This window comes from Oryzias latipes, chromosome 15 (assembly GCF_053564925.1).
Source record: "Oryzias latipes strain Hd-rR chromosome 15, Olatipes_Hd-rR_3.1".
Classification (NCBI taxonomy): domain Eukaryota; kingdom Metazoa; phylum Chordata; class Actinopteri; order Beloniformes; family Adrianichthyidae; genus Oryzias; species Oryzias latipes.
The window spans coordinates 16,257,465-16,281,993 of record NC_136251.1 but is presented as its reverse complement, the minus strand read 5'-3'; the positions used below and the strand labels follow the sequence as shown (position 1 = coordinate 16,281,993).

Genomic DNA, 24,529 nt, shown 5'->3' with positions numbered 1-24,529 from the left:
GATAAGAGCACAATGGTAAATATGCAGTAAACAAAGACATTGAAAATTTACCTTCGGCACAATCAGATGAAATTGTACATTATGTTTTATTCAGTTGAAAGGAGCAGGAAACTGCTCAAAAAAAAAATCTACGGAACCCTGCAGGTCCATGGCTGAGTGATCTGGAGGCTGGACTCTTTCCTGCATTTGAATCAAAATTGTATCTATCTTTTAAAATCTTTTAATAGTTTATTAGTGGAACACTAAAAAACATTTCCTCACTTTAAACAAACCCATCTTTAAGTTAAAGGCACAAGGACGTAAAGAACTGTCCCAGCCTGGCAACCAAGTGTGTGCAGTTACAAAAACATAGCAGCAAGACTTATTTAAGCAAAAGCAGTTGAGAAGATGTTTTAAATTAGAGTCTCATTGGAAATTAATCAACTTAAGGGAAGCTTCATGAAAGATAGACAGAATAAGTCTGTTTAGTTCATGGTTTATCCTGTATTTATTTATTGTTCTCTTTTGTACGTGCGTTTTTTTCCAGCTCAGTGTGTTCATTTGCAGTCAAATGTCCTGTTGACATTTCACCCATATGATTATTCCATTTCATCTAAACCTAGCATATAAGACTAACATGGATGTTCATGTTAGTCTCCCACCTCACTTCCATGTTAGACAAATAAACAGATTGAACACAAGAGGATAACAGTGAGAGGACAACAGTCACACTGTCACCTGTTAAAGTATTTAGCCCCGTCTTAACTGTTTCAAATGGAAGTCTTTCCCGGAGCCCATCCCAGCTGTTTTTGGGCAAAGGCGCGGTAAACCGTGGACAGGCACCCAAACCGTTTGAGAACACACAAACACTGCCACACACACACATGAACAATTTAGAAAAAACAATTAACCTATGAAGAAAGTCAGGCTGTGGGAGGAAGCTCCATGAGAAAAAGAGCACAAATCTTGCTGTACAACAGGGTCATTTCAATTTCTTTATACCATTTTGTTCAAAAGGAGAACAAAATGGTATAAAGAACATCAGTGGGGGACCTTTCTGTGTGGAGTTTGCATGTTCTCCCCGCGCATGCGTGAGTTTTCTCTGGGGACTCCGGCTTCCTCCCGCCGTCATAGGGTCATACATTAATTGGTCACTCTTGGTCTGTGTATGGGTGTGTGATTTGTGACTGGCGACCTGTCCAGGATGTCCCCTGCCTTTGCCCACAAGTGGCCGGGATAGGCTCCAGCAGCCCCAAAGCAGGTTCAGAAGATGAATGAATGGGTGCTAATAATTTACATATCAGAAAATCAAATTAGCTCCATACAATACAATATTACCCTCTGTTAATCAATAAAAATAATGATCAGATTCTTCCAAAGCCTTAAAATTAGGCGTGAAACATTTCCCATTTATCTAAAAGCCACTTTGGTGGCATTTTGACAGGAGAAAATGCACAAGCTGTGTGTGGATTAATGTGGCTTGAACACTTTTGGACTCAATACCAGTTCAATACAACTGCAAACATATGAAGAAAACTATGTTCTGTGTGAAACGTTTAGTTTTTTTATCAACCTATGACAATAGGAGTTCGGTTGACCTATTTTTATCACTTTTCATTAAACACTTGACACTGTTCCTCTTACTTCAATGCAGCATGCTAAAAAAATTGAAATTGAGCTGCAAAGTTTATATACTGGTCAAATAAGGAAGAAACAATGGAAATGGTCACATTTAAAGAAAATTTTCAACTTGTTGTTGAAAACAAGACTACAAATGTTCAGAAAGTCCCAAAAAACCCATCTGGATGGTCTCTCGGTCTCATTAGCTACCTCTCAGTCTTACAACTGTTCGTCTTCCTTTGTGGCTCACTCTGTCTCTGTGTCCTAAACACAAAAAGAACAAAGCTTCATTAAAGCACCTGCCAGGGTTCTGGTCTTCTCTTCTCCCTGTGATGTTCATCAATTACAGTTCATTGGAAACGCTCACTCTACCCTGTTCTGCTTGTTGATACTCATTGTTTTCCCCAGTCTTAACAAATACTGACTAACTGGTTATCAAACAGAAAAACTGCACAGAACTAGTCTTTCCTAATCTGTCATCATTCCCACTTTCCTTTCCTTTCACCGGTCGTCTTCCCGTTTATTAATTTCTTTTTTTCCCCTCCAATTTCCCTGCTCGGCCTCAGAGTGCGCAGCAGAATGAGGCCCGGTGTTGCTGTTGTATAATGTTATTTACATTTCTGTGTGGTAATTAGGCCGATAGGGGAACCGCCGCGATCCCACAGTCGATTAAGAAGAATGAGGAGGAGGAGGAGGAGGGGAGGGTGTAGGTAGTACATAGGTCAAACAAAGTACAAAGCATTTTAAAGTGGGGAGATGTCATCAAGGAAAGAGAAGTAATAATAACATCTTTTTTTTTTATGGCACAAGTTAAAGTTAAAAGCTAAAAACATATTAAAATAAAGTCTTTCTGTTTGGAGTTGCTTTAAAGGCTTTTTGGAGCAGCCCAAACTCGGTGTGTGGGCATTTCTACTGAGACAAATCTTAAACTAAATACAAATGTGGATGGAAGGTCAGGGATAAAAGTTTAGAGGACAGGTATTCACACGGTTTTTCTGCTTCTGCCTGGATCCTGGCAGCTCTGTTTAATATGTTTCAGAGCTCCTGACAGCTCCTGCCAGGAGCCCGATGAGAAGGGGCACTACAATAGTCCAGTCTGGAAGGCATAGACCTCTCGGCACCATGGATGGGGAGGACGTGTGTAGCGCTTGGTTTTGTTCCTCAAACGAAGGAACGCATTATATGGATAGCTGAGGGACGGATTTTTGTAAAAAGGAAAAATCCTTAGAGGTTCCTGTCCTAAAATGAGCACGGTCACCCGGGTACAATACGTGCACGTGGACATGCATTCGTCTGGCGGCAGGCTGGTTGAGCCCCCCTGTTATGTAAGGCGCTGTGTGACACAGTCGTAAGGCTCTTTGTGTATAGAATGTATATGTGGGTTTGTTTATTGTACTAACATTCAGCTCAACACATTAATGGTGGATTCTGAGAAGAGCAAGGAAGGAGGGGGGAAAGGAGTGAGGTGGCTGATGGTTGGGGTAGGGGGACAGATAATGGGAGGGGGTTCAAGCAACATATGGAATATGCATCACGTTTCTGATAAAAATCAAGGCGGTTACATAAGCACCTCCGTCCCTTTGTTTCGTCTAAAAAAACACTGGCAATCACCTCTGACAGCCTGTGTGTGAGGGTGTGCTTGTGTGTGAGGCAGCCTAAATAAGACACAAAAAAGAGCACAAAAATCGGATAGAGTAACAAAAACGAGTCTCAGATGTCGGGTCACCCGCTTGACACCGGCTGGAGTTTGCGTTTATTGAAAGAATGCGTACGTTGAACAAGAGATGCCATTTTTAAGACTTCGTTTTGCGTTATAAAATAAAAAAAATAAGAAGTTGGAAGTCCACCATGAAATGTCAGAATTGCAATGACGCCTTCCAAATGCATGATAGACAAATATATTACTTCACAAAATGACTTTGCCTAAATAAAAAAATAAAAAAAGGTTTTTCTTGTTTTTTCTTAAGCAAAACTTTCCAGCTGAATTTCTATTCTTTCCCATGTGATTCTCAGCCCTTTGGTGGAACACATGTTCAGATCTACAGTTGCTTTCTATTTTCTAAGTCATTTTCAGAACAAAACTAATCAAAATATATCATTTGAAAACACAGTTACGTCGAAGTTATTGAACATTTTTTGATGTTTTTTTTTTTCTTGTTAAAGAAGTGTAAAAAAAACTTAATCTATTGTGCATCCATTTCAATTTCATTTACATTTATTTCTAATCCAGAATTTATTTAAAAAAAAAAATTCAGTCAGATCCTGTTATGTGCGGAATATGTTGCACAACTTTTGTTGTTTCTCTGGATGCCAGTTTTTTGTACTGCCATTTAAATGAGTCTTTGATTTCTCTTTCTTTCCATGGACACTTCACCTGTTGAATGAGGTCTGCTTTCATCCCTGAATAACATCACTGCATATTAGAAAAAAAATAGAACTCCCAGGTTAAAAGAAGAGGCCTATAAATGAGCCAGGAGAAACACTTCACCTGAGCCAAAGAACGGGTAAGTCTAAAAATATGATGTTTGGTTTTTGAACAAAAACCTTAGACTGATAAGAGACTAAAGACCTATTTTTATACCTGATCTGTTCTTCAGATATGGAAACTTCTTATCTACAGATGCAGAGTTCATTTTTCAAAGAGAAATTGTTTGGCAAAATAAAGAGGTAATGTGCTTACAATTTATTCTGGTTTCTGAGGTGAGTCACTACTTAAACATTCCAAAACATAACAAAACTTTATTTTGGTAATTAGGTCTAAAAATATGTCATTTAAAAAACAATTTTTTAAAGATTTGTCATGTGAAAAACCAAATCAGTAGTATCCAGCTTCAGTTTTTATTTTCTTTTTGTTAAAATGAAAAACGTATACCTCACTGTATTGTTGTTTACTGTTAATATAAAGGTTTGCCCAGTACAATGAAGTAAATTACAGAGTTTTGTCTACAAATACATATTAACACACTTATATAAATGTATATAGATAAAGCCTTAGGAATGGAGGAGTTGCGCACACCTCAACTTTGTTCTACCAATTTTAGTCTTGTGACTTTGTTGTTTGCTAAATTGTAACAAAACTGATTGAAAACTAAATTGAGCATTTATCAAAAAAACTGTTGAAGATGTTTGTTGCTTCCAATTTTGTATACATTTATTAATCACCTTTTTTCCCAAATAATAATAGAAATCATGCTTGCAACAGTAATGTGATGAATAAATTAGTCCTGCTGTCTTAGCTGAGATGTACCAACAAAAGTTCAACTCATGAATAAGATGCAATTCTCTCTGCAACACATGCAAGTTTGCAAAAAGGCGTAAAGCTGCAGGACAGATCTGCAAATGGGCACACTGAGCAGAATGCTAGTACATTTTGGCTTTTTTTCCTGAAACATCCTATTATATGTTCTCTTTAAACAAATAAGTTGAGTCTGTAAGTTGTCATAGCTCCATTTTGTTAAGCTCCCCCTCGCTAACAAGCTAATCAAGTTTGGTGAAGTTGAATTGTGACTAATGAAAGCCTTGTCAGCAGCGTCAAGGTCAAGTTGCTTTGAAAGAACATGGAACATCACGCACTATCAATGTACAGTAGCAACCTCAATACAATATATGTTTAAAAAAATAAAAAAAAGGAATGCATCCCCCAACAGGAACATTCCATAGACAAAACATTCGTCAATTAGAGACGACGGGACTGTCCCACCCACGAATCCCTTTGTGTGGGAATCTGCCACTGCACCTACCATGAAGGTGGAAAGACCGGCTGAAAGTGTGTATGATGAAAACGCCATGAGCATTAAATGATGGTTAAAAAAAAGGCAGAAGGAAAGGGTTTAAACAAGACTTTTTACCAAGCCGACAGTCTCTCATTCCTGGTCCTGAAAGTAAAATTCAGGACCAAGAAAGCTAATCTTTGCAACTTGACATGAAAAAAGACCTATAGGCTAAATCCATCAAAACTAATAGGCTTACATAAGAGGAAAGAGAATTTGCCACTAAGAAAGCTCAGCCTGAGTTTATGGACAAAAGTTCCTCATTGGACAGATGGAGTTTTGGAGGTGAGACTCGGACTTAAGTTACACCGAAGTTCTACTTGTAACTTGACTTAGGACTTGACGTCAACGACTTGAAACCTGAGGTTTAGGTTCAGAGCGTCAATGTCGGATCCAAAAAACAAAAAACTGTGTTGAAACACATTTTGCATTGGGAATGTAGAAACAGCAGTAGTCTGTTTTTGTGTCTTTATATGGGAGCATACATCTCTCATTGCAGATGATTTTACTTTTTTAAACCCGCACACAAAAAAGCATAGTCTTAATAATTTAAGAAAAATATTATTAAAATATACTGTATGAAATTGTTGACTCCTTAATGTCTTCTGGCGCTAACTTGCAACGTACCATTTGATTCAGACCTCCACTTGATTTAGCATCCCCTTTAGAGTAAAAAAAAACAAAACACTGAAGAATACTTTTCTTATGTAATAGGAACTAAATTCAGGCATGAAGGAGATCGGTAATGTCTGGAAGGAGAAGAATTAGCATTGGTATGGGGGAAAATTGATAGAAAATTGATAAATACTGTTAGTATTTTTTGTGGGCTTTTTTCCTTGACCTTTTTATCACTATTTCTTTATAAAAGTAACCTATATGATATGTTTTTCAATGTGGAAAAGCAAAATGAAAGCACAGAAAGCATTTATATGATAAGTGAAGCACATTGACATCAGCAACTCAAAAGTAAAGCTGTGGACCACAGAGAGTGTGCAATCTTTCTTAGTCATTTAAGACCATGTCCATAAGAAGTGATTGGTATTTGGAATAGCCTAGTTAATGATGTATAATTTATGAAAACGTCTACTCAAGTTGTTTTAAAACTAGTTTTGATGGGTTTATATTAACAGAACATTTAACCTGAAAGAAAAGACCTTCAACAGTTTTAGACTTACTTAGGGCAAAACTGTTAAACTAGTTTTAAAAAAAATTGTAAAATATAAAGTACATTTGACTTTTTTTTCCTTCTTTATTAACTCATGATTGATCACCGACCCAAAATCATGGATTAGTCTCATTTGAATCTTAAGGTGTAATCAAGCACAACTATTTATACTGTGTTCATCTATCCACACATTCAAGCAGAAAGGTAAAACTGCTTAAAAGGATAATAATAAACTGCATCTGCTGATGCCACAACCAGTGAATTGTGCTTTAACTTTTTTGAATCAACATTTTTCATTTTTTTACGTTTTAAAGATTATCTAGATTTTAATTTCAAACATCTGTTTCTGTCTGGCTGTCTCCTCACTCTTCTGTACTCAACAGGGTTCATGCCAATGCTGCCCCCTGCAGGTCAACAGTATGTCTGCGTTTGCATCTGCTGCGAGTGTGTTCCTACTTTTGTCTGGAAGCAGCAGTAGAGCTGTGTCAGGTAGGGGTGTTTCCTTGCCAGCGCCAATATCCTCTTCTCAGTCATGGTGCAGTCCACATCGTCGTCCTGCAGAATCACGTCTTTCTTCAAGACTTTGACGGCGAAAACTTCATCTGTGCCTTTCAGCTCCGCCAGCATTACCTGGAGACACAGAATGGTCAGAGGCCTGGACGTTTTTTGGATCTAAGTGTGAAGTCACACCGACCTTCCCAAAGCTGCCCTTCCCCAGAACTTTAATGAACACAAAGTCGTGCAGGTTCATCCGCTTTGTCTCTGGAGCACTAGGACCTTTGACTTCTCCATTCTCCTGGCTTCCTTCAGCGTCCCCGCCCGCACTGTTTTCTTCAGCTCCCCCCTCTCCTTCATGAGTATCACAGGTTACCGTAGCGATGGAGGAGGAGGAAGACAGAGGAAGTGTGGTGAGCTCTTCTCCACGGTGGTCAAAGGACAAAGCTTTTCGAATGTTCTCCAGCTCTTTCACGTCTGCATAAAAAAAAGAGCAGTGATGAGCATTGGTAGGGGGTGTGTGTGTGTGTGTGTGGGGGGGGGGGGGGGGGGCAAGTTCAGGTTTGGTCTGAACTTCAAATTCAAATTCAAATTCAACTTCATTTATATAGCGCTTTTCTTGCTATATAGCATCTCAAAGTGCTTCCCAGAGAAAGAATAAAAAAGATTTAAAAAAAATAATATATATATATAAAATAATAAACATAGTAAAAATAATAAAATTAATAATAAAAATAAATGCTAATAATAATAAAATAAATGAATTAATAAAAACACACAAAAACCCAACACATACACATCCCTTCATTAAAATCAAAAACACATAAAATTAGCTGTTAAAATTTTATAAAATCCAATAAAAACATGTGGACAAGTAAAAGCTATGTAAAAGCTTTACTAAAAAGATGTGTCTCAAGTTTTTTCTTAAAAAGCTCCACAGTGGCTGAAGCCCTCACGTCCTTGACCTACCTTGGTCACATGGAGAAGTTGGGGCGGACTTTGAACGATCGTCCTCTGTCTGCGCTTCCGATAGAGACTGTTGAGCATCCTGAGTCTGTGGAAGCTGATCAGTCAGATTTATGGTTTATGTTTTTAATGATCAGTCTTTAAATTTAATTTTATTCAAAATAGTTTGAAAAACACGTTTTTTAAATATGCTTTAAGAGCGTTTGTGTTGCTCTATTTTTTGGTGCTATTTTCAAACCTTCTTCCGCCTCTGGGCGCTATTGGAGATCTTGTCAGGGGTGACTCCGAGGTCTGAGAGGACCTTGGCAATTCCTCTGGCATCCACGCCGCAGTTCGGCGCCACGTTACTCTCACAGCGCCGGTGTACATTTACTTTACACACTGCCACACAAGCGGAGGAGGAACAAAAAAAAAAGCAAAATCAGGCTACTGCGTACAAAATCCAGAGCAGATGCTAGGCTCTTCACTTCCACGTACCTTTACACTGGAGCCCTTGCCGGAGCAAACCCCACAGCAGAGAGCCACAGTGGTCACAAAAGGTGAGAACTTTAAAGTTGTGGATGCTGAACATATGAGGGACGTTGACACTGAACCTTTGAGACCCAACTGGCTGTAAGGAACACCGACCACAAGCAACAGTATTACTATGGAGAGGTTTTGGGGAATCGTAACCTGTTTGATGAATGTTCTTTTTACTCAACTGCTTAAGATACATAAAAAATGTAGAACATGGAGAGTAGAACTCATTCTCTAATGTTTCCCCTGGAATTTTAATGACCCAATTTGTACCTCTCCCACTGTGTTGTCCTGCTTCTTCATCCCGGCACACTTGGTGATGATGAGCTCATGGCAACGCTTATGGACCACGCAGGTGCACACTGCAAAGAGAATCAGAATGAATCAGAACTGCAGAACGAAATGAATAAACATCCAATCGTCAGCAACAGAAAAATAAACCTGGCATGTAAATGAAGAAGAAGAAGATGATTTAAATTATATATTAAAAGAGCTTTTATTTTGAAAGATTTCTACAAACTCCAAACAACAAAGTACTTATAGATCGTTAAAAACAATTCTATCACTGATTCTTCAGAGTCTGAACAAAAAATGTCCCACATAGAAAGGTTTTATTTGTATTAAAGAAAAAGAATAAAACTGTTACATATAAAGGCATTTTGAATACTGGTGCTGTGTTTTAGCATAGATAATTACTTTTGTAGGGAATTAAATGTATGTTGTTAGACGGCCTGTGTTATTTCTCTTGTCCTTGGTCAGTGATCATAATGATCGCCAGCATTGAAAAATTGTGAAAACAATCAAACTATCAAAGCAATATCAATTTAAAGATAAGGAGTAAAAATTATAAAATAATAAATATACTGAGCATAAAAAAATATTTTCCATAGAAATTAGTTTATTAAATGTGTGTCCTCTGCTTTTATGGACTAAAAAACATGATCAGTTATACCCCTGAGGACCTGTTTTTAATTCAACTAAACACAGAAATAAATGCAGCAGTACCAAATTAATAGTTTCCTTTTTTCCACTTTTGTTGTTTAATCAAGGCAGGTTCGTCAGATGTAAATCATTTTGCGTTTTATTCATTTAAGTTTAAGTTTGAAAAGGAATTTCTTTAACCTGTGATTTTAAAACAGTGTGAAATTGAGCTTTAGGTACATATAATGCATTTTTTGCATGTGAATTTAAGATTCTTGTTGGAGTATATAAATATGTACTGAGACTTTATGACATAAATCAAAGCATTAGGGTAAACACTGAATGTGTTAAAATGGTTTTTTAACATCTTACTTGCTCTTTGTGGTTAAGTGGCACTAATCTTTCTCTACCTACATATGTAACGCTCATGAATATAATGTAAACATTTGCTTGAGTCATTCTGAAGGTGTTTTCTCCCATCTCTCAAGAATCAGTGATGTATACATTTGGGGCAGGGCTGGCCAACGCTGGTCGTCAAGAGTCACAACCCTGCCTGGTTTCCAGCTCTCCCAAGTCTTCGTGATGCTGACTACCTAAATCAGGTGTGTTTACTCAATCCTGATGTGAAAGCACTTGAGTCAGCTAATCGGCATCAAGCTGTTTCATTGGGAACTGGAAAGCAGGAAGGGTTGTTGCTCCTGAGGGCCGGGGTTGGCCAGCCCGATATAGTGGATTGTTGAACTGTATTGTTGTGCTTTTTAATTGCATCATTCTTAGAGTAAAGCCTGTGCTTGATTAGGCAACTGATTGGCAGCTCCTGTACCACCAGAAGTTCAAAATAAGAGTCCATGGCAACAGCAATACAAGCTGTTTATTATCAGAGAAATTGTGATGGCTCTGCTGCTCACTCTATTACAAATGTGGCAGCATTTATAAGAGAAATAAACAGGCTTTTACTTATTAGGCACAGAAAATGTCAATCAAAAGCATACATTTCCTTACTTTTTGGGCTGTTTATTTACAGCTTGTTTACATTAAAACAGCCTTACCTTGACACTGGTACCCCTGCTTCCCTAAAACACCCCTGAAGGGAGAAGCAGACACATAAGAGAAGCAAATGTAAGTCGAATGTGTTCAATTTGAGGCTGACTGCAAGTTCTCTTTGTTCCTTACACAGAAAAGAGGCAATTACAGCATTCAGTTAAATGTGATAACCTCAATGGCCTGGTATGACTAATCATGCCAAAACATGAATGCACGTTTTGTCATCCTTATTAATTAAAATCAAATAATAAAAGGCGCCTTTTTGGGGAGCTGAAAAATGTAATAATCCCCGCTAACAATAGATGTGTTGTTGTGCGTTTGCAGAGTCAGCTCAGAACGCCTGAGCACAGATTGAATGTTCTTTTGGAGATAAGCTGAAGACCACGTGACCCCCCCAGTGCAGTACTCAAGTTCGTCGTGACGGAAAAAAACACAGCTAGCTTTGTCTTTCGCAGCATCCTCTGATCTCACAGCGCCACAGGTTGGTTTGAGAAAGCAAACTGCAGCAGGGAATCATGGGACACGGGTGAGAACCCAATGGAAACTCTCGTGCGTTTAGACTGAGCAGTTCACAAGAACAACAATGATTAAGTCTTAACTCGTGTTTCACTGCTGTTGGGTAACACTTCATTGTACCTGAGAGAACCATCGCTTTGGTTCCTTTTGAACTGATTTGGTAACCCAAAAGAAAAAAGTATTTCTGCCTGTTACTGTCACTTTAGGAAGTGGAGTGTGTTTCTGACCAGATAAAATCCCTGCAGTGGGAGCAGTAGGTGGGCTGTCTCAGGTAGGTGGCCATAAACTTGTGCCCGTTGACCTGGTGAACCCTTCGGCGCACAGCACCCTGCCGCTTCCTGGGACGCATTCGCTGCCGAAAAACTCTCTCTTCATTTTCGGATGAGACTGCAGCAGCAGGAAAAAAGACAAAAAGCGCAGAGAGAGAAAAAAAAGTTACATTTGCTAAACTTTTTCACAGCCTGAAAGCAAAATGTCAACCATTTAGTCAGCAAATTTTCAGGAACATTATAGATCGGTAGTTTTGCTGGAGATACACACAAAACACATGCATGATATAATGATTGATTGAAAGTCTGCAATAACGCTGCACGGCCAGTAGATGGGGATAAAACTACATAAAATCAGCTATGCTCTTTTTCTTTTTTATTAAAACCCATCTATCACCATTTTTTCTTTTTATGACAAAAACAATTCTCTGCGATAATAAAGAGGTCTAAATGAGTGTCTAACCACGTGTAAATGATACACCTATATTGTGAATATGGAAAGAAGTTATTTCACACTGAAAAAAAAGCAAATGAACCTTTTACCAGCTCATTCCTTTTCACATTTGAAAACAGATTTGTGAGTTTTTTGCCTGTTAACACCTTTCACCAAGCATAACAACTCTGTTCTAACAAAGAATTGTTGATTTAAAGCCCCTCTAAACTGTCTTTGAGTGACTCTGAGACATTCTGAACTGAGGTAATGTAACTGGATAAATGTATGACTTAATGGACTCATCTGTTCAGTGAATGAAATGACTCTCAAACCAAGCTCAGGTCGCTGTATGTCCATTTAGTTAATTCAATCCAAGCTGACCCTGAGCGAGCTTCATCATTTATGAAAAGCAGAGCAAACCAGGCAGTTTAAACTAGAAAAAAGGAAAAAAGCTTTAAAAAAATATATATATATTGTGGGGTCAAAGCTACGCCCTCCGTTCACACCTCAAGAAGCCTCCCAACTGTTGGTGGCTCAGGACAAACACATTCCATCCCTGCTGTCAAGCTCAGCCACTTTTCCATCCCATCACCTAGCAACTGACAGCTGTAGCCTAGCAACAGTGCAGTAGTGGTTGTTGTGATGTAAACAATAGTCCTTTCACGATGTCCTCATCTTAATCAAAAAAGTTTCATTCCTCCTAAAGTCCACTCTGAGTTACTGTCACTGTGTGATATCAGCATCTTTGCATGATGAAGTGGAACCTTCTAGCACCACTTTGATGGATTGACCATCAATCCTGAGTGGAGGAAGACTTGGAATGACTTAACAGCTACAGTAGATGAATGGATGTGCTGCACTTTACTAAATAAATCCATGGTTATTTGTTTGCAAAAATCATTTTGGTTTAATGTGAAACGCTCCTTTATTGCAGCTCTAAAGCAGAAATTCCTGACAGCCTTCAATAAGATTTTCTAGAAAAGTGATGATAACATTTCACCATGCAATCTGCTCACAAACCTAAGACGTCCCTTTTGTTTCCTCTTCAGCTGTTAGTCAGAGAGAGCTCTGCTTTCAGGATGATGCTTTGCTGCTGTAATTTTTGCAGAACGTGCTCTGTGCTGCTGAAGAGAACCACCTAAGATCTGGGACATCAGTGGTGCTTGTAAAAGACACGCAAATATTCAAGTGACCTCTCAGAGCAAAAGAATGTGGCTTTTGATTTGTTTGCTGAATTGTATAAGGATTTACTAAGACAGGCCAAAAACTCATTTGTTGATTTTAGACACATTGTGTTTTAAAATGAGTCAGACTGATTTTTTTGTCATTGTAATCAAAATGAACAGCAACTATTTTCTTAGAAATAGCAACAACAACAAAATACTCATGATTGGACTGTTTACCCATCAGTTTTAAGTCATTTGTAGCTTATTTTTCCTTTTGAAATTTTGTGTAGAAGTAATTGTTTTTACATTTTGATATCTTATTGTAAGATTTCTTGTCAAGTAAAAATTCCTTGCTGCGTGGACAGATTGTTTTACTACTTCCTAGTCATTTCCTTCTGGAGATCAGTGCTCTTTCCCTATTTTTAGTCTACCTCTTTTGTAGTATAACTAGTAAACACATTTACAATAATAATAATAATAAAGCCTGAACATAATAGTTTAACCATGGCACATTTAAAACATCAGTAGAGTGTGTATGTGTGTGTTGAACCTACTTGGTTGATTTGAGATTTAGTTATTCATCCATGTGATCTCTGTGATTCAAACACATTTAACTAATGACTGTAATTTTATTGGATCCCACCTTCAAATATCTAGTCACCCATTTTGATTTGCTTTATTTGTTTTCCTTACATTAAGGAAAGCTGCTAATGGTGTAAAATAGATGCAAAAAGTCATCATTTGCACTTTTTGTTTATGAAATAATAAAAAGGAAACAGGATCCTTAATTTAATAACGCTCTGCTGACAGAGCTCTTTCTCACTCTGAGTGGTGCAGCTGGTCCATCAGAAAACAGTTCAATTTAGTAATGAATGCATCCCCCTGCTGGCTCTACTCTCCATCCTCTCTACTATATAGTCTAGTATCTGTGACACAGACGGATGGAGAAACGCTGCTGGGAAGATTTCCACCTAACAGTTGAGTTGTCTCATAATTTCTCAAGGTTTGTGGTTTTACGCAGTTAAGACTCTTACACAGAATTAAATTTGCATGAAACAGTGCTGCAGACAAAACCACAAAAGAAGGCCAGTAACGGTTTGGAGCAACTTGAACTTAAAAAATGTAATTCTTTCATTTAAATGTATATTCTTTTTTTATATTATTGTTTTTTATACAATGTATTTTATACACATACATAAAAAAAACTGATTTTAGTAGCTGTTAAAGTAAACTAAACCAGAGCCAAATATTGTGTATTTTATCTTTTGGTTGTGATGAGTAATGACTAAAAAAGTTGGGTCAACATTTTTTTTCAGTTGTTCTCCTTCACAACCACTTTTGTAACACAATAATTTATTTATTGATTCATGAGGCTTTATTAAACTGAAGTGATTGTAAAGAGCAGTTTACAAAAGAAGATCTGGATGCTGTTTTATTTTCATTTTTAAAAGTTTTGATGCTCTAGATGTAGAACAGGTCACTGCTGAATGGTAATAGAGACTAAACTCATGTCTGCACAGAAGACATCAGGCAGAGAGGTTAATAGGTCCTGCTCTGGTGACTGCAGGTGTAGTCAAACCTGCAAAGTTTTTAGGAAACTTCTTGTTTTGTTTAGGTTGGTCTTCCTTTCCACTGGTGACTTTATAACATTTTACAGGCCCTACAATGTACATACATGTTACATAACAATTTTGAACAGGTTTGAATGGATGCAAAAGCAGTTTTCAGTTTGTAACTCTCAAAAGATCCACAAAGTAACATAAAGAAGACAAGGACAAAAGAGAAACAAGAAGCAATAAGCTAAAGAAAAAAAATGTAAAAGCTGACGTTTAACATTTTAGGGAAGAAAATCCAGTGATATGCAGATGAAATCAAAAGAAAAGGCTTTTATTTCTAATTTTGCAGAAAAAAAACATCCAAAGCTTCAAGGCTACAAAAGCAATTCCAAAGAATGGTAACATCTGGTGGCAAATGAGAGCCATAGCAACCCTTCAACAGCTCTATTCCAATTGTAAAAGATCATTTTAGATCAGCAACAAAACCTTAGAAAAGACAGCAGAGTTTCCTGTTCTCTTACCACAAAATTATTTTTTTTAAGTAAAACGTTTGTTGAAGAAATAAAATCATTGTGCAAATCTTTCCACCTAGAGAGAAGAAAAACTACAAGTTACAATCCCACTTTTGAGTTTAAATGTATGCGGCATGAACCCCGAACAAGCTCCTGCAGAGTGAATTCATTACCATCAAGAAAGCTCTTATGTTTTCATGAGTTTTTCTTGGCTTTTTCTAGTTAAGAATAGAGACTGTCAGAGTCAACCTGTGTGAAGGTGGGGGTAGGGAAGTTCTTACACACCGTCTGAAACCCTGCTGTTAAAAGTGTGATTACGCCTCACTGCAGTTAATGTTAGCAAAGCTCGATGCCACAAAGTCCTCCATTTGTTTTTTATGCCTTTCAGCCTGCAATAACCGTTCGGGGTCCTTCCGACCGAGGATAACGTCACACTACCGTAACCCCACTTGGACAAACTACGTAGCGTGGAAATCTGCTCGAGCTCTACTAATTTTCATTTCACATTTCCTTTTGTAACCTAAAGTTTTTTTCCTTCATAAGTTGTGTCTGACATTATTCTTTGTAGTGTTTATAGAGAGATTTTTGCCACAACCCACTTTGTAAAAAGGTCTGTGGCTGTTTGAATGTACCTGCTGCTCCACACAAGCGAATCGTGTCTCTGATCAGATAATCTCGCTCTGTCTCGGTGCTCTGTTTGATTAGAACGGACCGCATATTATCTTCTTCTATGGTAGTATCATAATTTGTCCAGACCAATCACTAACTGAGACGTCGTCGGTCCAACGGACAGCCAATCACATAATGTGACGTCAGCACTAGTCCCAGGACCCCGAACAGCTGTTACAGGCCGTATGGTTATGGTACCTACACCGTCAATGCCTCACTGGCAGGCAGTTGAATGCTCTCAGGTGAAAAGAAGATCTTCCAAATTGTCTCTCATATTCTTAACGTTGCCCACAACTGAGAGAATCATGAATTTTGAGAGAAGCAGAAATACGTCGTCGTTTTTTTTTGGTTTATGAGAATTTTTTTTTAGATAGGGCAGCCGCTTATGCTATTTTTCTAAACAACCCAACAACGCCCAACAAAAAATACTGGTTAAATAAGTCCTAACTCCATCATCAGAAACATGCCACAAGAACACGATTAAAACACCAAAAAGACATTTCTTATCGGAGTGAGCTTTGTTTTGCTTCAAGGGGGAGTTAGATAAACTTCATTGCTGAGTCAAATCTAATTTTAAGTTTATGAAATGTGTCACCAGTTTTACGGGAACCAGCACGCAAAATTTCCTAATCAAAGTTTCACAAAGTACCATGTTTAAACATGTGAAAATGATGTTTTTCCTGGACTTGGAAGTTAACAGTGACAATACTAAGTGTTCTGGCAAACAAGCCTCAGACTTTATCTACAAAAAATGCCACAAAATAACACATCTGAAAGCTCAGATGGTCGCACATGTGAAACCAGTGAAATAAGAACACAAACTGAAAGCACGTCATATATGTTTCAATGATCTGGCCCTGGCTTTAGCCAATAGTCTTACCTTCACTGGAAGATCCTATTAGGTCAATAACAACATAGACTTTCCCCTCTGGCTCCAGATCAATCTGCAAGGACACACAAAGAACAAGACAGAGAGGAGATGTAAAGAGAGCGGGAGGAATACACCAAAAGAAAGGCCAAACACACAATTCCATCAACTAAAGATGGACCTTTATGTATATAAATCAAAAGGAAGCAGTTTAATAACATTACAAATTATGAATAAAATCATGACCTCATTAAGTAAGCTATTTGTTTCAAATCCACTGAGCGGTGAATGACAGTTTGTGAGTATCTGCACATATTCCCACATTCAATTTAGACTTCTTTTTCTGCTTGACTACCAGGTTGAAAGGAAAAGTAAATAAAAGGTTTGATTTTTAAATCTACTTATCACTTTTATGAGAAATTTATATGCATTAGAACTGCATGATATGAGGAAAATTTGTAGTGTGTGATATTAGCTATAAATAATGCGATGATGAAATGATTGTGATCCATGAGCAACAGCATAACAAAAAGCTAATATATCATTTTCACTTCACTGCAACAGTTTTACTATACACCAAATGACCCTCGTCCACATAGGGCGTGGGTATCTAACATAAAAAAAAGGTTCAACTCGATTGGTCAGCGATGTGAAGGGGTCCATCTGATTGATCAAATGTATAAAAGACTTTTGTTTGATTTGTTAAATACATCAAAGTGCCATAAGACTGTTTTATCATGTGTTTAAACATTTAAGATAACCATTTATCGCCATTTAATGCACAGTGACAGGCTATTATCGCAATGACAATACAATTGTAATATATTGTGCAGGCCTAATATGCACCATGATTGGTGCCTAATTCAAAGACATAAGAAGAACACAACATGATTTCCGTGGCTGCTTTGTGTTTAACCAGTGTATCAGTTTTAAAAGTGGTGCCCAACAAGGTTTTGAAGGTTTGAGTTGTTTAGAATAGGAAACTGATGTACCGCCAGTTCAGCTACAGAATCTTTAAAGTTCACCAATCAGGGCACATATTGTTTATTTATAGTTAGTTTTTTTGTTTGTTTGTTTAATGGCAATTTCAATATTAAATTTCAAAATTAAATTTTAATTCAATTTTTTTTTCCTTTTGACACACATTTCCTTACGCACACACATGCTTTAAGTGTATGTGCACTTCAGCGGAGTGAGTGTGTAGTGTGTATCCCTGAGTGCATCTGATGATTGGGTATCTGTTGGGGGGGGATCTGCTTCCTGCAGCAGCTTGCACCACTCCTCAAGTCCCACGCACTCACGCATACTAACAGTCACTGGAAAGGGAACTTTCTGAAAACGTGGTGCAGCAAAGGCGTGGGTTTATAATGCGTACAGTAAGAGACGGAGAGCAGAAAGAGTTGGATGAGGGGGAAGACGGAGAAAGTTTGACACATTCCATTGTTCAAGAGATGGTAGATTTTTTGGTTTTGTTATTTTTTTATTTTATATATTTTTTTGTGTTTATCATAAAGCAGGATGGCTCAGTGTGAGCATTGTGAAGTTTCACTTGATATATCCTCGTCATCCATCTGCTTTTTCTCGCAGAACGGAAGGAAGGAAGTCGTTGTGGCAGATTGGACAGATGAAGGAGGCAGAACATTGCAGTGAACCGCTTTGTGTTGACACGACTCAATAAATTATAAGCCAGAACAGTAAAGAACTACCACTGAAAATTATCGTGTTTTTATCCAATGGCAGTAAAAAAAAGGGCTGATATTCTGCTTCTGTCAGATATACAAAAAAAAAAAAAGCAAAAATGTGACAACACAAGTTTCTTTATGTTGTTTTGTTTTTTTGGTCAAGTTAAAGTCCTGCAAATCATTAAAATGAACAAAAGTTTTATGGTTTTCAGCATAGAGAGATCTGGAAGAATACAGGATTGAGGAGTACAATCGGTACGGGCGGGTTTAACAGTTAGGAGTGCTTTGCAAAGTGTGCCACAAACTGTCACAGCCATCCAAACTGGCTCAGGAGAACCCTGTGTGACTAGTGCAAAAACGGTTCCTCATTTGCACTCAAAGCACAAAATCTTGCAGGATGGTCTATGTGATCATTAGAGAGTGCACAGGAAGGTCTAATGAGGTTCATTGTGCGCTGACTCCTGTATCTTTACGCTGATTTAATCAAATAAAACTAGGGCAAAATCGAACTGAAGCAGCAATCGGGTTAGAATCTGTGTAATAACAATTTGATTATTTCCTTCTACATGGGTGGTTTGAGATTTGCGATCATAATTATAATACTCATAATATTTTTTTCACGTGCCCTGGAGCCTCTACGCTGGATGATCCAAAGAAGGAGGCTGAGTAATCATTCTCTTCATAATGTAGTGACTCAGCAAAAAGTGTCTGTAGTCACTGGCTTTTTTGGATCCACCGTAACACTGAAGATCCACAGGAATAACCAGGAAGAGGTCAAACAAAAATTCTTGAAAAATTCATTACCACAACTTTCCATTATAAAAAGGGGCAGCACTTTACTCTTGCCTCTCAGCAAAAATGCCATGGTTTGTAGCAACAGGGCTTGGGTCTCAGACTTTAGGTCCTTAGGGCTGACATCTTGCGGGTCTTTAGAGAATCATGCCGCATCTGCTCCTTATTAATTAGATCAGGTGTGTTTAGCCAATAAGGAGTTTCAATGGCAGCCTAGCTAGCCTGGAGTTTAAGACCTGTGGTCCAGGGTGTACCCTGCGTTCGCCCAACAGTAGCTGGATTGGCTCCACCAACCCTTTGACCCCAAAAGGGATTCAGTGAGTTTTGGAGATTGAAGGATGGATTATTAAAAATATTTTTTGAATTGAAAATAAACTTGATCCAAGGAATTGTTTGTTCCACAAAAATTGAACCAGTAGAAAATCCAACACCGCCATTACCTCCATATAGACAGGGACAAACATTGATTAACAATTGTGTCTCGCAGTATGAGATAATGCTGTTAGTTTCATTTTGAACTATAACACAATATAAACAAAACAAGAATTTATCATATTTACTGTAAAACAGTGGACTCCAAATTAGAGATAAACTAGGATGCACAGAAGAGAAAATGTATTGTAGAAGCCAAATAATACTTAAAACGCTTGGCTGAATACCGAATAGTGAACGAATATCAAATGAGGATGTTGAGTTTTTCTTTTTTAATTATTGCCTAGATATAGCCTAGAATAACTTTTACACAACTTTTTCAAATTCATTCATTCATTCATTCATTCATTCATTCATTCATTCATTCATTCATTTTCTATTCCGTTTATTCCCTTTCGGGGTCACGGGGCTGCCGGGGCCTATCCCGGCCACTTGCGGGCGAAACGTCCAGGGACATCCTGGACAGGTCAGTCTCGTCTATCACACACCCATGCACACCCATGCATTGGCTAAGCACACCTGATCAAGGTAATCAACAGCAGATGAGGCAGCATTTCTGAAACACCAGAATCGAGGTCGGCCCTCGAGGCCTGGAGTTTGACACCCCTGATTTAGAATGACCATTTTACCTGAATAGAGCTCTGACTGTGTGGGATTTTTGATCACCGTGGTGATGAAGCATGAAGATTTTAGCCCCCGCAGCGTCTCTTTCTTGTATTTGTCATGCTGTTGCGGGTGTTAAGCTTTTAAAATCCTGATTAATGCAGATGTGTTAAAGGTTTTGGCAGATAAACCCCCTTGCGACACTTGAGTTCTGCAGCTGCTGCAAACTGCAGATCTTTTATCACTGCCAGGCACTTTGAAATCTTTCCACACAGCTGAAGTTTTAAAGTAGACGCTGGATCACCGGTGCACATTGACTGCATCATGTGCCACTTTTTCCTACCGAAGCCAAACAATGCTTTTTTTGTGCCAATATTCGGCCAAATACATTCGGTTGCCAAATATTTGATGCATCTCTAAGATGAACTGATAAACCAGCCTTGGACCAGAATAAGACAATCTTCCACACGAGGGTGCCTGACACCCCAAACATCGCATACCATATATTTCTAACGCTATATCAGTTTTTTGTTCTGTGTGAATGAATGCATATGTATTCCCCCTTCCAACCTTTACGTTTGAAATTTGTGTATGAAAGACGCAACATAAGCACATAATCAACTAAAAATCCCTTTTTTTTCTGCTGTTACTTCAGACTCTGGGTGGATTTAACATGAAGCCAGTACAAGAGCTGCCCCCCCATAACCCCAGCATTGACTATAAAAAATCAGGAGCGCACCAATCTTTACGTAGAATCTTCCAGCCCCAGCCAAAGCAGACTGTGTTCCCCTCTCTGTTTCCAGGTGACATTTATAGTCTTTAGGGCCGGACAAGCGGACATGAATTCCCTGTGATTGACGTGGCCACTGGCTGAACCAAGTTGGAGCGGGAAATAACAGTAAGCACAAAAAATGAATTAAATGTAAACTCAAATGTTTACAATAGAGAACTGAAATACAGACATAATCACTTTTATGCAATGGTTTTCCCTAACTTTTCCTTAACCTTTCACTGAAGTTCCAAAACATAAATACACACATTTCAGTCAGACTATTGTAGTCAGTGCCGCTAAAGACACATATTGATACATCCCAGTTTGTCTACCATGACATTAAAATTGCTGCTGCCATATCACGGGCCGTTTCTGTTCGTATGGAAGAGACTGCAGGAGCCTATGGAAGCATAATGCAGTCAATACACTTTTTTCTGTCATCTAAATTTTCCGAGATTTTTGTTCTAATATTTTTAAGAACTCACTGATTCTTGAGAGTCGGGACAAATGACTGTAAGAAAAACTGAATCTGTTCTATTTACTGTTCAAAAAATATTTAGATTTTTATTATATTTATTGTTTTATACATTTTTAACCCTCATCTTCAATGAACAGTAATGTTGGATGTAGTTCTATGGCCTGTTTATTTTTGTCTGTGGTGAAGCAGAAAATGATTACAGCTGGAGTTTGCCTTGACGTGAAGCTGAAGAGGACTACAACTGTTGTACTTCTAAAAAATAATAAAGCGAATTTGGAGAAGATTATAACAGAACAAAATAAAAAAAAATTAGTTAAGTTAAAAAAGTTGACCACACCCACAAGTGAGCGTCCAGCTGTTCACCCAAAGATGACAATATTGTGCCCAATTTTGTCGTTGGGATTGACTCGCAAACAAAATAAATAAATAAACACTTAGTACTGGTCATTATTTAATACTTCCCCAATGTTTTGCTCTGTAATGTTTGTGGATAAAAGTAAGGAGGAGGAACAAAACAGACTGGGGATATTGTGACAAGCGCATAAACCAAACGGATCATGTCTATGACACGGACATATTGTGGCTTTTCAACTATTGCAGCACATCTTCTAGTTTTCGTGAGCAGATGATGTTAGATTCCAGCCTGTTTGAAGTTCTTTGTTTTTGTAGTTCTTAAAAAATATATTAGAACAAAAATCACGGAAAGATTTAAACAAAGATTACCCGTGGGTGGTTTTTTTTTTTAATATACAAAAATCCCCTTTTTTTAAGGCTGCCGTTTTTCACATGTATTTATGTATGACCAGCACTAAAAATGTGACGGAAATTCATGTTGGCCACACGTAATACGTGCAGCCAAGATGCACCTAGCTGCATTTCCCACGCATATTTCAAGTGCGTTTCAGGGTCTTTCAGTAGCCATGGTTAATACCTCTCCTTGAAAAGCAACTCATTGTTAAAGCTACAATGTTGTGTAGTAGAAAAGTAGAAAAGCAAATAGATAAACAAGTTGGGGGGAAATTGATAAAGTAGAAGTACAAAATCCCCTTCACTTCTGCTTTCAACCCAGCTGCCTGAAAATGCATAAAAAGGGCTCTAATTTTCAAAAGTGGACCCCCAGACCGCCCCTCAGTCAATGCCTCGCTGCTTTGGCACTCAGGTAGTATCCTCCCACTTTCTCCTCAGTACCCTTCTACTCTGAAAACTTTTGATGCCACTGATTATCCAAAAAAAGACAGATAAAGCTAAAATGTACCTCATACCTTACTGTACTTTGGAGATGACCAGAGGCACAGATCACCTGATAATAAAGAAACAGTCTGTGCATCAGTGAGCACTGTTTTCACCTGCATGTCAAACATCATATGCTCTTCCTCTTGTACCGTGGAGGGCTTTGTAAACACGTTGTGTGCCCACATGTCAGGCTGTATTTTTCATATAGGGAGTCGGAGTAAAAACTTTGTTTTTCAAAGCAGCATCAAAGTGAATGATTCGTTGAGCATGTTAACAGAGGGGGTCAGGTGGAGGAAAACCTGCACAACTGAGTTAAAGCTGACAATTTTATTTCCTTGTGTAGCTGTGTTTGTGCACATTGTGGTTTATGACCACCATCGCATAATAAAATCTGTCACATTTTACAACGCAGTGACTCCACTATAGTTTATTTCATTTGTGCCGACAGGCTACTGTTATTTCCCTGGTTTAGCAACATGAGAAGAACAACCTACAACCCACAAAAAAAAAAAATATATATATATATATATATATATATATGTACATACACACACGTACAGGTATAGGTACAAGTAAACACTAACATTAACAAATATATAATAAACTTCAGCAGCAAAGATCAGAATTCTTTTTGCATGATATCTAGATTGTTATCCCCACAGTAAACCATTTTGTCATGGAATAAAAGATATTGAATGCTTTGTTCAAAAGAAGTCATTAGCAGCAGCTATCAGTGTATGAATACATTAGTTTGAGCTGTCAGCAGCAACCCTTTTGAGTGCAGGTTATGTATCTTTGTTAGAAATCTAACAGCAAAAATACCTAAAACACTACACAAAGTTCTCCTGCAATTCCAGTGCATTCATGAAATATTAGTATTAATTCAGCTTTCTTGTATATCAGTTTTGGAAACATATAAAACTATTTGATACAGAAAATTAGGGACGTCCCAATACGATCACATGATCACAAATTGGGCCCAATCACATACTTTCAGACTCGATTTTTATCGGATGTTTTGTCCCGATCAGGGATCGGATAATTGTTATTTTTTTTATTATTCTGATCAAATAAAATGCCTTAGTAGAAGTCTGCACATCATCAAAGAATCACAAAGTTTTACTGCCGTAAATAGCAGCAGAACTCATCAGTATTTTGGGCAGGAGGCACACAAAAACAATTTGATAAAGTTAGGGAGATATTTACAGATTTGGACTTCTGGGCTCAATAACTCTTTTAATAAACATTTTAAGTGTCTCTATTGATTTGTCTAAATGCTAACAATGACCCACAAAGGCATTAAAAACAGAAAAAGGATATGAATTTTGTTTCTTTTTGATGAGAACGCCTCTATCTGTGCTGCTGACAGAGAAGGTTGCAGTGGGACGCCTGCAAAGTTCAAGTTCCAGGAAAATGTGACCAAATTAAAACAAATAACATTAAAAAATATAAATCCATCATCAAATCATAAATCTCATCATCAGATCTATGCTACAACAACGATTTTAAAAGAAAGTCATTGCTTTTCATTTTTAATGAAGATATAATCACATATGATCAAAAATATTCAATACTTCTAAAGATACTAAAGCCACAGTTGGCAGAATTTCTCACATCATTTTCACCTACTTTTACTCATTAATAGTTAACAATGTTTCTATTTTTACTTGATTGTTGAAGATACTTCAGAGGAGTGCATTATATAAGCATTATAAATAGAGGTGACTAAAATAAAAATAGGGGCCAACCTGGAGCTGCTTGTCATATTTTCCTCTTTTTTTTTGTTTTACAAAAGTATTTTATCTGGACTTGATCTCAGGCAGATACTGAAAATCAAATTATTCGGAATTGGATTGGGTCCAAAAACCTTTGATAGGGACATCCATCCCTAATGGGAAAAAAAAGACTGATTGTCATGGTGCCTCTGGCAGCTCTCCTCCCCCTCCCCTCTCTGCTCTGCTCCTGACTCATGCCAGCTGTGGCCACTCACCTCATCACCCTTACTGTTTCGTGTGTGCTATGATGTTGTTTGTCGCTTGCCATACCGCCGTGTGAAACTAACGCTATAGAAG

General features: G+C 37.9%; 1 protein-coding gene across 2 annotated transcripts in view; it reads right to left on the bottom strand.

The window, feature by feature from the left end:
* Nucleotides 1-24,529, bottom strand: part of LOC101172355 (protein kinase C epsilon type) — an 87,139-nt gene that overhangs the window by 29,386 nt on the left and 33,224 nt on the right. The window contains exons 3-11 of one of the 2 annotated variants that reach the window (XM_011484252.4): nucleotides 16,478-16,541; nucleotides 11,220-11,379; nucleotides 10,482-10,516; nucleotides 8,785-8,873; nucleotides 8,473-8,605; nucleotides 8,234-8,376; nucleotides 7,999-8,092; nucleotides 7,229-7,506; nucleotides 6,991-7,164 (exon numbers count right to left, since the gene is read on the bottom strand). In XM_011484252.4, coding sequence (XP_011482554.1) covers nucleotides 6,991-7,164; nucleotides 7,229-7,506; nucleotides 7,999-8,092; nucleotides 8,234-8,376; nucleotides 8,473-8,605; nucleotides 8,785-8,873; nucleotides 10,482-10,516; nucleotides 11,220-11,379; nucleotides 16,478-16,541 — 1,170 coding nt within the window. The remainder of the gene's footprint in view (nucleotides 1-6,990; nucleotides 7,165-7,228; nucleotides 7,507-7,998; nucleotides 8,093-8,233; nucleotides 8,377-8,472; nucleotides 8,606-8,784; nucleotides 8,874-10,481; nucleotides 10,517-11,219; nucleotides 11,380-16,477; nucleotides 16,542-24,529) is intronic. The other variant, XM_078932485.1, reaches the window with a different exon arrangement.